Source organism: Passer domesticus, chromosome Z (assembly GCF_036417665.1).
Source record: "Passer domesticus isolate bPasDom1 chromosome Z, bPasDom1.hap1, whole genome shotgun sequence".
In the NCBI taxonomy this organism is placed as follows: Eukaryota; Metazoa; Chordata; class Aves; order Passeriformes; family Passeridae; genus Passer; species Passer domesticus.
This window is the reverse complement of record NC_087512.1, coordinates 21,899,063-21,913,343: the sequence shown is the minus strand read 5'-3', so window position 1 is coordinate 21,913,343 and position 14,281 is coordinate 21,899,063. Positions and strand designations below refer to the sequence as shown.

Sequence of the window (14,281 nt, the reverse complement as noted above, 5' to 3'; positions counted from 1 at the left end):
CACTAAAAAAAGGAACAGTTCAAATGATGTCCGTTTTTAACTACCAAATGGAGGAAGTATAACAAAGACAAAACTTGATCCAAGGGCATTGAACTGAAATGACTGGATGGCTTAGGAATGATCAATTCCTAATAAGAAGTGAAGCAGAAAAGAAAGCTTAGTAATTTTAAGCTTAATTTCTAAAGCATCTGGTACATTTAACAACATAACAAACACGCAAGAAAAGATGTACCAGAACTGTTCTGTTTTCAAAACTGCAATTTTTTCTTCCACTAAATGAAATCAAGAAATATGAGTTCTAATTCAGCTGCCTGTGGTAGATCAGGACAGCATGATCACTGCTTATGCTCATATTGATATTGCTCTTGAAGACTGGGCTCCATTGCTAGCACTGCAGGTAGTGTAACTTTGTCATAACAAGTCCACCAATTGTGGCACAGATAAGGTACAATTTGACATAAATGCAGATCTGAGAGTATGCATGCAATTTTCCACAGTACAAACTTTTTAAAACAAACCTTGTAGTAATTACTTTTCTTGTAATTAGAATCCATATGAAATTCCACAGATTTTATTTCCTTTTAAGAAAGAGATAATGAAGCTGTACACTAAACACTCACAGGAAAATGAAGTGAATTTGGTTTGGTGAAAGTATTACCAGAAACATGCATGAAGGGTAGAAAAAATACATATTGTGACAGAGAAAAACATCCTGATTCTGCAGATTTAATGTAACTATAAAAAAGCAAGAGCCTATAGCATTGAAAAGGTTCAACAAAAGACTTATGATTTTTCTTTGATTTTTTCTTTCATGAGCTAGCATGAAGATATTTACACACACTTAAGTATTTTACACTACAAAACATTCTGGATATGCTAAAGCAATCTCATTAACTATTGTAATGTCATTTTCATATGTAATCATGAGTTTATGCAAAACTGAGGTAAGATGAAAAATGTAACAAGAAGAATGTACAAAGACGCACATATAAAAAGGCATTCCAGTTTATTTAGCAGGGTTTGTGTATGCTTGAAATGTGTCGGGCCCATAAATTTTCCTCAGCATCCAAAATGTATTCTTTAGCAACTCAGATGACACATTTCATATGACAAAATACCTACTGGACAGAAATTCCAAAAAATGCATGGCATAGCTAGACTAAATACCAAAGCGTCAAAAAACCTCAAAAACTTCTTGTTTGAAGAGAAAGTAATTATGATTGAATGTTTTCGTGAATTAAAGTAAGAGATCTAAAACACATTCCTGTATTATTTCAGTACATTCCACTTTCAGCTCATCAATATACAGTTTATATTGCATTCTTTTGGAGTTGTAAGGGTATGCAGTACTCATTTAAAAATCTTACTGAGACTGAAATCTTTAAAAGAGAAGTTGTTTTTGCTCCAAACCAAATAAAATCCTCACAAATTCTATAAGAAATTCTAATATGCCATAATATTTGAGGAATTAAAATAGAATTCCTATCGGAAGTTGCAAATAGAGAACTTAGAAACATTTTTGATAATTAATAACCAAAACAAATAACTCACTTCTCTCAGAATTAAAAAAAAAATAAATACAGCTTTAAATATTATGTATCTGAAACTTAAAATATAGTTTAGTGTAAAGTAGTGTAAAAATTAATATACCAGAAAAATGAAATAATTTTATGGTTGAGAGAGTTAGTAACTTAATCTCCTGTATATTATTGATTAGGACTAGCTCTACTTATGTTTTTCTTAGGTTTTTTTTGCACCTTCAAGAACTGTTTAGTTAATGTTGCTATAGCTCTGGCCCGCCTAAGATTCAAAAGAGCCATTGTTTGCCAAGAAGTTAGGTAAGAGTCAGAAAATATTTAGCAACTGTGAACAATTGAAAAGATTTGCTTACAGAATGAGCTTCCATGGTTGGACTGATTACTAGATTTTCAGTTTGCTACAATGAAAAACGCAATAGTTCTAGAACAAACTTACTAGTTCATTCAGCAAACTCAAACAATAAAATCTTACAAGTAATTCCTAGAGGTTCAAAACACTTATCTGAAAGACCAGAACAGATCTACAAAACAGTATGAACTGCAAGTTTCTAGTAAATGTTTTCTGAACTTTGGTAGGCACATGGTCCTAGTCTAAAATACAGGTAATTTTTAAACGTTGGTGGATTTTGAGAACATAGTTAAGATTATTAATAAAATCAAAGGTGGTTTACAGTGAGGTTTTGTCCTCTTTTCTTCTGCAGACAGAGAGACAAACGGAAAAAAGTATTCACCTTAGCAGGAAGGGGACTGCACAGGGATGCTGGGTGTTAGGGGATTAAATGTAAAAAAAATGTGAACAGTGGGAGAAAACAAAGTTTTGCAAAGACAATGGACACTTTGATACAATGCAGCTCTACTGTATAAACTGAAAAAATCTTCATACTTAATGCTGCAAAGTTCTCAAACCATCAAAATTTGGATTTTATTATTTTCAGTGTTCTGAAGGGTCCAAAACCCTATTAAAGTCCCAGACTTCAAGAAAGTATCTTTCCGTGTAAGAGAGGGCTTAATTCCTTGAGTGCCCCTGACATTACCCAGACTTTAAAATAAAACAGAAATAAAATATAATGTTGCACTGGAATCCTCACTTGATTTGGACAATTTTCTAAATAATTTTATAAATTTTCATTTTTCATAATATAAACAAAGCAGAAAATGCCTCAGTACTACATGCCTCAGTACAATTCTTACTCTTGAATGTTGGTTTGTACTTTGATTGTTAGGTTTCCCTATTCAGACAGTATTTTACAGCTTTTCTGTTTTCTCATGCATGACAATTAAATTTCATAGTCTACAGATTATTTGTCTATTTACAAAAAATGTTCTAATGAAAAAAATTAAAATATTACTTCCCAAATACTTCTACTGTTTAAAACCGTCACATAATTAACTGCATAGATGCTGTATGTCTGAAGCAGATTTCATTGAAGTACATTCCCAGGTTTACTCTACAGAACTTTGAAAATTCAAAAAGATATTTTTTTAATATTTGACCAAGTACTTCAAAATGCTGAACTAATTCAGCACTCATATGATAGTGTTTGATGTAATTTCTGGCATCACTACAACAAATGTCACATAAAAGAAAAACATCTTTCTTAAAGTAAGATCTTGACAGCAGTCTGGCATAGTCAACAAGACTATTCACAAATTGGAAGACTGGTTATAATCAAACATGTATGATTTTTTTCTCTGACCTCTTGGAACAATGTAAACACTTAAATTTTCACTCTCCAGTATTTCTTAATTAATCTAATCTCCAAATACAGAAAAGTATTAGGTAAACATAATATGAACAAATTGAAGAAGTGATACTAAATGTGATGCCAATACTAATAAAGATCTGTGCTGCAGACTTAAAATAGATGTTTCATGCTGCAGACCCCTCCTTAGCATCCTCTCAGAACAAGACCCAACCTTGTCAAGTATGACCTAAGCCTTATTCTCACTGTTTTGTGATCTGCAGTGAAATTCTCCCACTATGGCTGCAAGGTCTGGCTGCAACGTAGTGTTAATTAATCAAGCACAGAATCACACTGATGTGGTTACATAGCCTGTGAACTAACATTTTTTCCTAATGCAGCCAGCTCAAAGCATAGACAGACACAATGCAAGACACAAGGCATACCTGATACAGTATGACAACCCACTCCCCATCCCAAACTCCCCAAGAGGATAGGCAGAGAACAATGGAAAAATCTACTGCTACTTAAACATCAACTTCCTGATAGAAGTATTTCTAAAATATGTACAATTTCTTATACATAAACTAATTTGGAATAGGTAAACCATTATATGTTTAGAAGACTGTCTTCCATGTTGATAGCTCCACTGTACTGATTAAAATTCAGGCCAATAAATGTAAAATAACAAAATGCTTTTAACCTTGGAGCAAAATTACTCATTTGGTACAACACTTCTGTTACAGTTCATTACATTAAAGATAAAGTCTTTCTAAAGTCTATTCTATTATTCCTCAGTTGTAAATTCTGTTTCACAATAAAGGTATGCTTCATTCCTTTGACTTGAGATTTCACCCTCCCTATATAAATTACACTTACCTTGAAGTATCTCCTAATAAAGTTGTCCAAATGGTGTTCTGCTAGTTTTGGGCGGTTTTGTCCATTTTAATTGAATTGTTCATTATCCTTTTTGGTGGTACAATACTTGGAACTGACTGCAACAGTACAACCACACTTTTACAGGTACTGCATTTGTAGCAACAACCAGTGACACACAACACAGTGACAGCCGCATCAGAGTGTAAATTCATGTTCAGTTCATTTTCTAGTATGAACTTGAAATATTTCACTACATTTTCATTAATAATTTTATCCTTCACTATTTGCATCTCATTTAACATCCTTTTAATTTTGCCTTAAATTTTAGAACATGTTTATTTTTAAGATTTTTAGTTAGGTACTCCACTGGCTAGGTCAATAATATTTCCTGCCATCCATCTTTCTCAACAGGTACTGGAAAAGACCCCTTCCTATCACTAAAAGGAAAGCCAAGATTATTCAAGATTATTTGTATCATTAGCCGTAACCTGCAGATTTTCAACTGATTTATGGCCTGGCTGCTATTTATTTCAAAGAAAATAGAAGTCCCTCACCAACTTGGGTATATAAGCTCCCTTTGCTTGAATAGAAAGTATCCTTCCAAACTGTACCACAGAAGTAACTATTGCCCAAGTATTACTTTATTCTGTCACCGTAAAGGTGAATTTCCTCATCTTACAAAGTCCACCCACTGGCACAAAAACAGGGATAAGTTTAAGCAATAGTGTAAGAACTGCCATACATGGCACTATTCAAGATAATTTATCATATATGTACAAAAGGACTACATTTTACCTTTGCTATATCTCTACTCACAGTTCTTTTTTATTTAACATGGCTAGTGACAGCATTCATTCTTTTGCCAGTGAGAGCTTATATTCTAGTGATTACTGGAACATTTTCAGAGTCAGCAATTTTTAACATTTGGTGCCAGATTTCATAAACAAAGTAATGATAATGCATTTTTTTACTTTGTCAAAATACTGATCAAGCTCACCTGTTATTCAAGAGAGTTCACAAATTTTTCTAAAAATTATGTTATACTTTCTACCACTATTGTAAATTGTGTGTTATCTGAATTTTGAAAAAAATAGTTTTATATTTTCTTTCATATTTCTATGGTATTGAGAACAGAATTAAGAATCCACTTTGAAAGTGTGCCTCACAACCCCACAGTGTTTAAAGACACTTTTTTGTTTCTTCAGTTTGGCTAATAAAGGGTGTTTCATCGTTCTGGAGTAAAATGTGCACTTTACATGCTATTATAAATGTAGCAATTTATACACATTTAAAAAGAAACAGAATATAAAACCTGCCTGACAGAGAAGAGGGCAGCTAAAGATCCCATTTTGTTAAGGTTTAAGGAAAATAAATATGGTAGTGATTTTGTGAATTTGAGTTCCATCAGTGTCTTATGATACATGAAAGTTTTGAGTTCAAAGTTACCCATCTGCATTTAAGAACCTTTCCAAGTCAGAAAGTCAAAAAGACCTTGCAAATTAAGAGGTCACAGCACGGATGTAACTAACAAATACTTAGAAGGAGAAATACTACCTGATTTGAGAACAAATGCTACCTATGTGAAGCGATACACGGAATAAATAGGCTCCACAACTTGATGTAGTTATGAAGTGGGTATGTATGTCAGCGCCTGGCACAAGCGAGATAGCTTTCGTGAAAACTTGTGCCCGGAGCTGCAGTCTGACCTACATCTTTATTCACAAAGGTGTTCCATATGCAATACATTGCACAACTTTTCCATGCATATTCAACCCCTGGGCCTGCCTGTCCTCCCCTCGTTTGCTAAAATAGGTCCACGCCCTTCTGGGCATGTGTGGTTTGCTGTGGTGGTTGCACGGGGTCTTTTTGGTGGTCTCTGAGGCTGAAGGTTGTGGTCTTCCTCATGATTGAACTGTTCTCCTTTGTGCGTGCGCTTTAGGTCTTTTGGTGCTTATCTGAGTCCGTCTGTCAGTCCTGACTATCTTGGAGACAGAGGAGCCTCTTTATCTGGGTTCTTTGTATCCCTTGGTATTGTTCTTTATGCAAGAAGCTTCAAAAATTTGCATTTCCTGTGCCCTTTGTACTACGGCAGAGGTTTCTTAAGTAAAAGGTTAAAATTCAACACATAATTTTAAATTCATTTTGTTAATTCAAGTAACTTCTAAAATTTCTATTTCATATGCAATTTCCTTACATACTGGCATCATTACATTGCTACCATCCCTAGGGAAAGAAAAAAAAAAATCTACATTTTAACAATAGTCCACATTTAGGTACATTTATAAAACACAAAATCAAAAAACCTTTTAAAACCAGAACGTTAACTGGAGATCTACACAAAACCTCTTACCTTCTTTCTCTTTGGGTCTTAAAGCTCTTTCTTCTTTTTTGTGCTTTGCTTCCAGCAATTCTCGTTTCAGCTGTCGGGCTTCCTTCCGTAGTTCCTCACTGCAAAGAGAAACATTTACAAGAATATTATCTTCTGAGATGTACAACTACTCAGAAGAAACACAATCAAAGTTAATGGGCAGTAGAATGTTGATACAAAGGGAAGGTACAGACTCACTGATGCTAAGAACATGGCTTAAAAATCACTTAGGACCTCAGAAAGTCCATATTTTCATTACCAAGAACATTAAAAGACATCTTACTTTAAGACCCCATTAGAAATATGTTAAGGAAATGAATAATAGAACAAGGAATCCTCATTTGAATTTTAACATCTAATTAGCCATGAAAAGCACACGAAGAGAATCTGAAACTGAGGTACTTCCAAGTAAATATTGCATGTGTTATAAAAATCAGTTTGCTCAAGTAATAAATCTTAGTATTTTTCCTGGATTTTTTTGGCGGGACAAGCAATGCAGTTGGTCAGTGAACAAAGACATGAGACGTATGTAAGCATATATTATTAGATATGAAAATTAATTTCATTCTACAAATACCTAATGGGATAACACAACTAGAAAAAAGAAACTAAAATTTTCAAATCATTGTGCCAGTATCAAACAAAATATTTTTCTTCATAGAACCACAATTTTTAAGGGACCTGTGAAGATCAGACATTCCAGGTATCTTGTTCAACCGAGGGCCAAATACAGGAGGATGCCAAATACAGGAGGATGGGCCAAATACAGGAGGATGCCGAGAGTACCACACAGGTTTTGAATATCCAAAAAGTCTCTGGGCAACTACTTCTTAACCTCCCTCAATGCAAAAATAAGCTCTTCTGTAAATTGAATTTAAATTTTATTTCAGCTTATGCCAATTTGTGACCATCTAATGGTTACCTGTGGAAAAGAACTGATAATTAATTCAAATTTTTCTAATGTTAGAATTTGTATTTTGCCCTTTAAAATTTTTTTTAGTTTTAAATTAGGTTCTGGCTGATTTAAATTTCATCACAATAAACGGAACTGCAGAAATTATTACAATGCAGGAACATGACATGCAAGCATTTTTTCCCTGCAGTTGTTTCATGTACCTTAAATTTCATCTGTAATACCACTACTGACTACACCCTTTTCTAAACAAAAGACTCGGAACTGTTGGGTGATGACTACTTTTGATTTTCATTGTCATTTGTATGTACACACAATCTGTACACACAATATGTATGCACATTTGTATGTATGCACAAAAGCACTTGCAAAAAACACTAGCAAAGAAGACTATCACTGTAAAGTTATTCAGACAACCACATCAGGAGGTCTTTCTTTTCAACAGCATGACAGAAGCTACACTAAGCAAGGTTAACAGCTTTTACAAAAAACTACAGTTCTAGTTTTCTACCTGAAAATAAAATCATAGGGGAAAAAGAGATAAAGAGAGATTTTTGATCCAAGTATCTCCATTGTTTTTCTATAAACTGGGGGTGAAACTATTAAAAAGCTGCATTACAATACCATTATCATATACTTCAACATTTTCTTATTGAAGTTGTACAGCAGGAACACCATGTATCAATAAAAAGTTGTATGTTTAAAATATTTAGAGGGACAGACAATGACAGCAACACAGAGAGAGTGGGTTACAAGTGGCACTTGGGAATAACAGAGTCTAGCACATCAGAAGTTTCTTGTAAGGGGGACCCACTTACTCTTTCTCTTAGTTAGCTAAACACTATTGCAGCATGAACAATGAACTAGCAGCATGAACAATGAACTAGCTAGAAACTATTATTCAGCCCCCCCACACCCTTTTTTTCTCCAGTCAAAAGAGGTTTTTGTACAGAACACAGAAAATCTTTTCTTAGAAAGTCTAACTCCAAAATATTTCTTCAAGACCTTTCTATGATCAGTAGTAGGTCAATAAACAACTTTGATACTTGTCTCTTTACAGACTCCACACTTAGCATATTTTTTTATTTCTAGGTGACTTTGTCAAGTCAGGTTGGTGAGAAAGGCAGTAATTTCTTCTTTGCCTAGGTCTTTGCATGCGGTATATTTGCATTCAGGTTTCACTTAACATAGCTGTTAGTTTGTGATCAATTATGTAAGTGCCTCCTATCCTTGGAAAGTTTCTCTTGCTATAAAAGCACAGCTCTCTGATCTGTCCTTGTCTCATTGCTCCCTTGATTCCACAGCTACAGCAGGTTCTCCTCTTCCTTTTTCTTCCTGCTTCTTCTTTTTCCAGTAGCCTGGAAACTTCTACTCTCTGCATGCAGAGGTGCTGCCAGAGCAGATGTAACCTTCCTCTGCAGAAAACTGAAAAGGATCTAACCAAATGGTTCGTAACACCAGAATTTTAGATTCTGCTCAGAACAATAAAATGATTATATCCACAAAACTTATAGTGATATTTCATTTGAATTTCTGGTTCAGTTGTGCCTTGGTTTGATAGTTCTTACTCATAGTTCTACTCATAGTTCTTAACATCTGGAGTTCCTATCAGTTCACTGTTCACAGTGAACTGATAGGAACTCCATATGTTAAGAACTATGAGTACTTAGGTAACTTATGCTGAAATCTAGTTATACCCTGAAGACACCATGTACGGTGATGGGATCAGCTTTCCTGGTAAACTATCTGAATACACAATCAAGAAACAGCTTTACATTTTTAATTATGGTCACCACTCTGGCTTCTCTTTAGCAGATTAATTAATACTCTTTAAAAAGAGCTCTTTTTAAAAGAGAAAATGTTCTCCTAACATTCAATTCAACCACTTCTGTCTAATCCAGAACTCCCTGCAGTATTTCCTTAGTCCTTCTGAAGATGGAATTCGGAATCAGAAATACTGATGGGTTTCAGCTTTCCAGCAAGTCTCTGCTGGTGGTGTACTCTGTTCCTAACTCAGAAAGGAACATAAGGTCAACATTGCACCAAACACTAATTTTCCACAATGACTCTCAATTCACCTCTTGGTCATTTCTTTCCAAAATGTCATTCAGCTGTTGTCTGTCCTGCAGCTACAATGTGCACTTTTGATTTCCAGATGTAAAACATAGCATTTAATTACATTACCCAGGTATTTTTATTGTATTGCGCCAACTTAAGTATTAAATTCAAATTATTTGTAATATTCTGTTGACATGTACTCTATTAATTTCTAATGAGGACTTCTAAAAAATAAAAATAAGAATGTCACCGGCTTTCAGTAAATGCTTGATACAAACCTACCTGTACTATAAACACTGCAGAAGTTCAGTTATTTTCTAAATCAAAGACTCAACTCTTTCTGAACCTGTATCGTACAATTCCCTGCCTCCAGTTTTCCCAAAAGGCAATACAGTTATCTACTGCTTACAATATCACACTAACTTGCATTAATTTTACCTTTGGTAATTTCTTTTTCTTCTGAAGAGTATATGAAACCATTCTATTATACCTGGTTAGGAGTGAAGGAAGGCTAACTTGCCTTCATTTCTCTGTATCATACCTATCATGATGAAATAGTAGTTCTGTTATTTGAATTCTTGTAGTTTTCTAACTTTCATTAAAATGAACACTAATAAACCAGAAAGCATTATGTTTTCACCAAAGTTCTTACACTTAAGTTAGCTAACCCTGTTATCTGAAAATGTTTAATCTTAAAAGATAGGGACAAAATGTTTGAGAACAGCCTTACTAAGAAGGACTGGGAGGTGCTTATGGATGAGAGCATGAATATGACCCATCAGTGTGCACTCTAAGCCCAGAAAGCCAGCTGTGTCCTGGGCTGCATCAAAAGCAGTGTGGCTTCCAGAGAGATGGAGGTTATCTTCTGCAGTTATCTTCTCAATAACATATCTTCCATGCTTCAATTTTCTGGTATGTATATATATAATTTTTCTTTTGTATTTTAGATCAGAATAATAATCAGTTAATAAGAAATAAAATCAGTTGAAAATTTAGCCAAATATTTTAGGTTAAATGGATAAAATTGTTTCTAAGTGCCATGTACTGAAGGTGTTTTTCTGAAAGTAGTTAAAGGTCTTCTGAATTTACGAAGTAAATTTATTCAAAAAAGAGAAGTTCTGTATTTGACTTCATTTTGGCAAAAGAAAAGAAACTGATTACTGAAATAAACAGTAATTGTGACTTTGGTGTAAGTGACCATACAATCACACTTGTTATGCACAAGTCCCACACCATTCCTCCTTCTCTACATACATATGTAAATCTCTTTGTACATGCAGGCTTCTGCACATATGTATATAAACCATAATGACCTGTATTTATATAAGCATACCAAGTCTCTAACAAATAAAATATATATTATGTATAGACACGAAGAAGACCTAGAGGGTCACAGTATGTTAATCAACTGTGATTTAGAGGAAAAAAAAAAGGCTGCATATATTCAAAACTAATTCAGCTATTCCCATCCAGTGATGACAAATCTCAGAAGATGCTAAGATTCATCTGATGCTGTATTCCTATCAAAAAGTGCTGGAGAACTTTGCATTCTATGCATTTCCAAATTTACCCCAACTCCAGTCTAAACTTCCCTACAATTTGGAGTATTCACTACTCCCCTTCTAAACTCCATGTATGACCCTAGAGAGGCTCAAACTTTTTGAGGTTACCCTAGCACACAGTCATTCACTGATGGTGGTACAACCAATATTAAACAAGACCACAGTCTTTCAAGACAGAAATATTTAGGTGATGGCAAAACAATACCGATAGCCTCATAGTTAGAGCATTTACTGAGATAAATGTAAATTTATAATGGAGAGACTATTCAGAGACTAAACAACAGAAAAATCATGGCATCTTCATCACTGGGCCTGGAGTTTTTCTAGAATGCAAGACATGGTTGAAACAAGAATTAATTCAAGGAAGTGCTGTAGTAATGATTAAATTGTTATTTTTGATGGCATAGCATGTTATTTTCCCTTCTTCTTTTTCAGTATTATAATTACATTGCTTATATTTTTTAAAGACAATTTCCTTCCATTTGCTTTTGCTGTCTTCTCATTCAGTAAGAGTCAAACATCACAAGTAACATCAAAAAGAAAATTACTAACTGGTTATCCTTAAACAGTAACATTATTTAGGAAGTGTTCCAAGTAAGTATATCACAACAAAGAAAACAACCTAAAATACTCTTATGAATTTCAAAAGCAATTCTAGAATGTTGTCAATAATAAGTCAAGGTTATTACCTAAGTTTAATTTTTACATGAGCAGAATTCTGTAACATCTTAATAAAATAAAATTATTAAAATTATCTAATAATTATTAAAATTATTAAAAATTATTAATTGTACTTCAACAGTGCTCATGTTAATTTCATAGCAGAAGAGATGATTTTAATTCAGTTTAGATAAACCAAACAAAAACCAAGCTATAGTACAATATTATCCTTTCATCATGTAAACTAATAGCCTGGAAGGAAGTCCTGGATTCAATCCCCTCCTAATTACAGGCTGCCACATCTTTCCCCAAACGTATTAATTCCATTAAAAGCACATTTCATGTTCTCGTTCTTATATTTATTAATGATAATTTTCAACATCCATCATTTATATGGAAAGGTTATTCTAGAACTGACAATCAGGCACCTTAATAATACCAGAGGCAATGAGAAAAAAAACAGAAATCTCTGTTCAGATAACAGCTTTGTTTTCTGCTAGACACTCATGAAAAATGCCTAATATTCTGTTTGAGAGTTCCAATTCTAAGCTAAAATACAAATAGTATTTTCAAATAGAGAACCCCAATGATAAAACAAAACAATATAAAATGTCATGTTTGCACAACTAGCTGACATGCAGAATGTGTGGAAGAATCAAGGTGAATGTTCTACTCTACACTGTCAGTTTTGAAGCCTTTTCTGATATTCCCCCTTCTGCTCCTTGGGGTATCTGCGAACATGCAATTCTTGGAATGAATAGCAAATTCCCCATTTGGCATGTACATCTAAGACTTTTCTAGGGTTCAAGAATCTTATTTTTGTCTGGATTGCATTACTATTCATCTCTGGTACTGCAAGACTTTTACAACTGTAAATATGAGAATAAAAATTATGGATTTGGAATATGCACTTTGTCTCCTTGCCAGCCTGGTTTTGCTGTAGAAGTCAGACACATATCTGTCTGTTTTCTGCAAATGGTCTATTGCAACTGTATCTCAAATAAGATGATCATATAAAAATGGTGGCAGACATATTCAGCAGATTTGACATTGGAAAACTGTAGATGAAACATTTTAATACAGCTGCTGGGTCCTGTATAGCCACCTGTCTTAACAGTAAGGCTGATAGTTAATGTCATGTTTGACTTTAGCAATAGTTGTTACAGTTTGCAATTAGTACTGCAATTCTGTGTAATGTTAAAAACTTATGCACTGAATTAATTTACGGATAAATCACCAGTATTTATATATGTTACCTAGGAAAGATTTCAATGATGAAATCTAAAAGGACTGGCATGTTTATTAAAGACTACATGGTCAACTGTTACTGTCTTTTCACTACCATAAGCCTGAGTGTAAATAGGTGCATCACATCACTAACACTTCAGAAAACTGGCACCCTATTTTAATTATATATACTGAACTGTAAGCTATGTGGTATGTCAGCAGTCCCAATACTGTACAGTGAATTCTCACAACTCAAACTGATGAAGAATGTTACCATTTGAATCTACTGGGAGAAACTCAGCAAACAACATGGCCTGTAAGCTGAACATGAAGTACAAACCTGTGCAAAAAATATACCAAAGCAGAGGCAATATATTTTATTATGGTTACTAACACAGATGTAGAAGCAAAAACCCTACAGGTTTAAGGGCACATGAGCTCTTCTTCAGCTAGCTTATTTTTCTTCCACAGTTTGCTTAATAAAAGGTATTAGCTTTCACTATAAACTTTCTTTGCTTACATTGTTCACCCACCAGTTACACTGCCAGAAAATGCAGATGTATGCATTAGGGTATGCATAGAAGCATATATATCATATACCACATATCATATATTAAGGCTGATTTTATGCACTATCTCGACCATATATGTTCACAGCAGATCGTGGAACAGACAGGAGACTCTAAGTTTTCTCAGTTTAAGATGAAAATGTAATTTTGCTTACCGCAAGATAATTAGCAACTGTTAAACAAAACAAGAAAAAGTGGAGACTAACAGCATCTCTCATCCAGACCAATGCCATATCTATCTGGATTGCAAATGCCTAGCTTAATGCTTGATAGAAGTAGGTTTGCGGGTTTTTTTTTCAGTAACACACCACATTGCAGAACTGTTGCAATTAAGAAGCTTTCCTATTACTCTGTCACTTCTGAATGATGGCCTACAGGAGGAATTTTTGGTTTTGTTCCTTACTGTATAATTCTATGACTCTTAAAACTTCACCCTATTTCTATCATTCAAGCTTTTGAGATCATACTATTTTGCATTAGGGTATTCCTGTCTCATTAACATTACTTTCCAACTTTATAGTATTTACAAACTTTACCTTCTGTTAACAAACCGTGGTGGGGTTTTTTTTAGTATTTAAAGTATTACTGAAAACATTGAATTAGAACTAGCCTTAAATTTGACCCAAAACAATAGCTTTCAACATACTTTACATTCTCTTTTGACCAACTTCTTGCTTATTTTGCAAGTTCTTCTTCTTTTTCTGTATTTCCCTCTCTTTAATTTTAACCATCTCCTCCAGACTAATCCCAAATAAATTTTGTCATGAATATGTAGCCTAGAGAAAAGCTTACCATGGCTCAGGAAACACTTATAGACTGGTCAAT

General features: G+C 34.0%; 1 protein-coding gene across 2 annotated transcripts in view; it reads right to left on the bottom strand.

Moving 5' to 3' along the window:
• The window catches only part of CWC27 (CWC27 spliceosome associated cyclophilin), a 97,897-nt gene that overhangs the window by 24,368 nt on the left and 59,248 nt on the right, over positions 1–14,281 (bottom strand). For both annotated transcript variants that reach the window (XR_010353520.1, XM_064404698.1), the window contains exon 11: positions 6,450–6,547. Coding sequence is in view for 1 of the 2 variants with exons in the window: in XM_064404698.1 (XP_064260768.1) it covers positions 6,450–6,547 (98 nt within the window). In the remaining variant the exon portion in view is untranslated. The remainder of the gene's footprint in view (positions 1–6,449; positions 6,548–14,281) is intronic.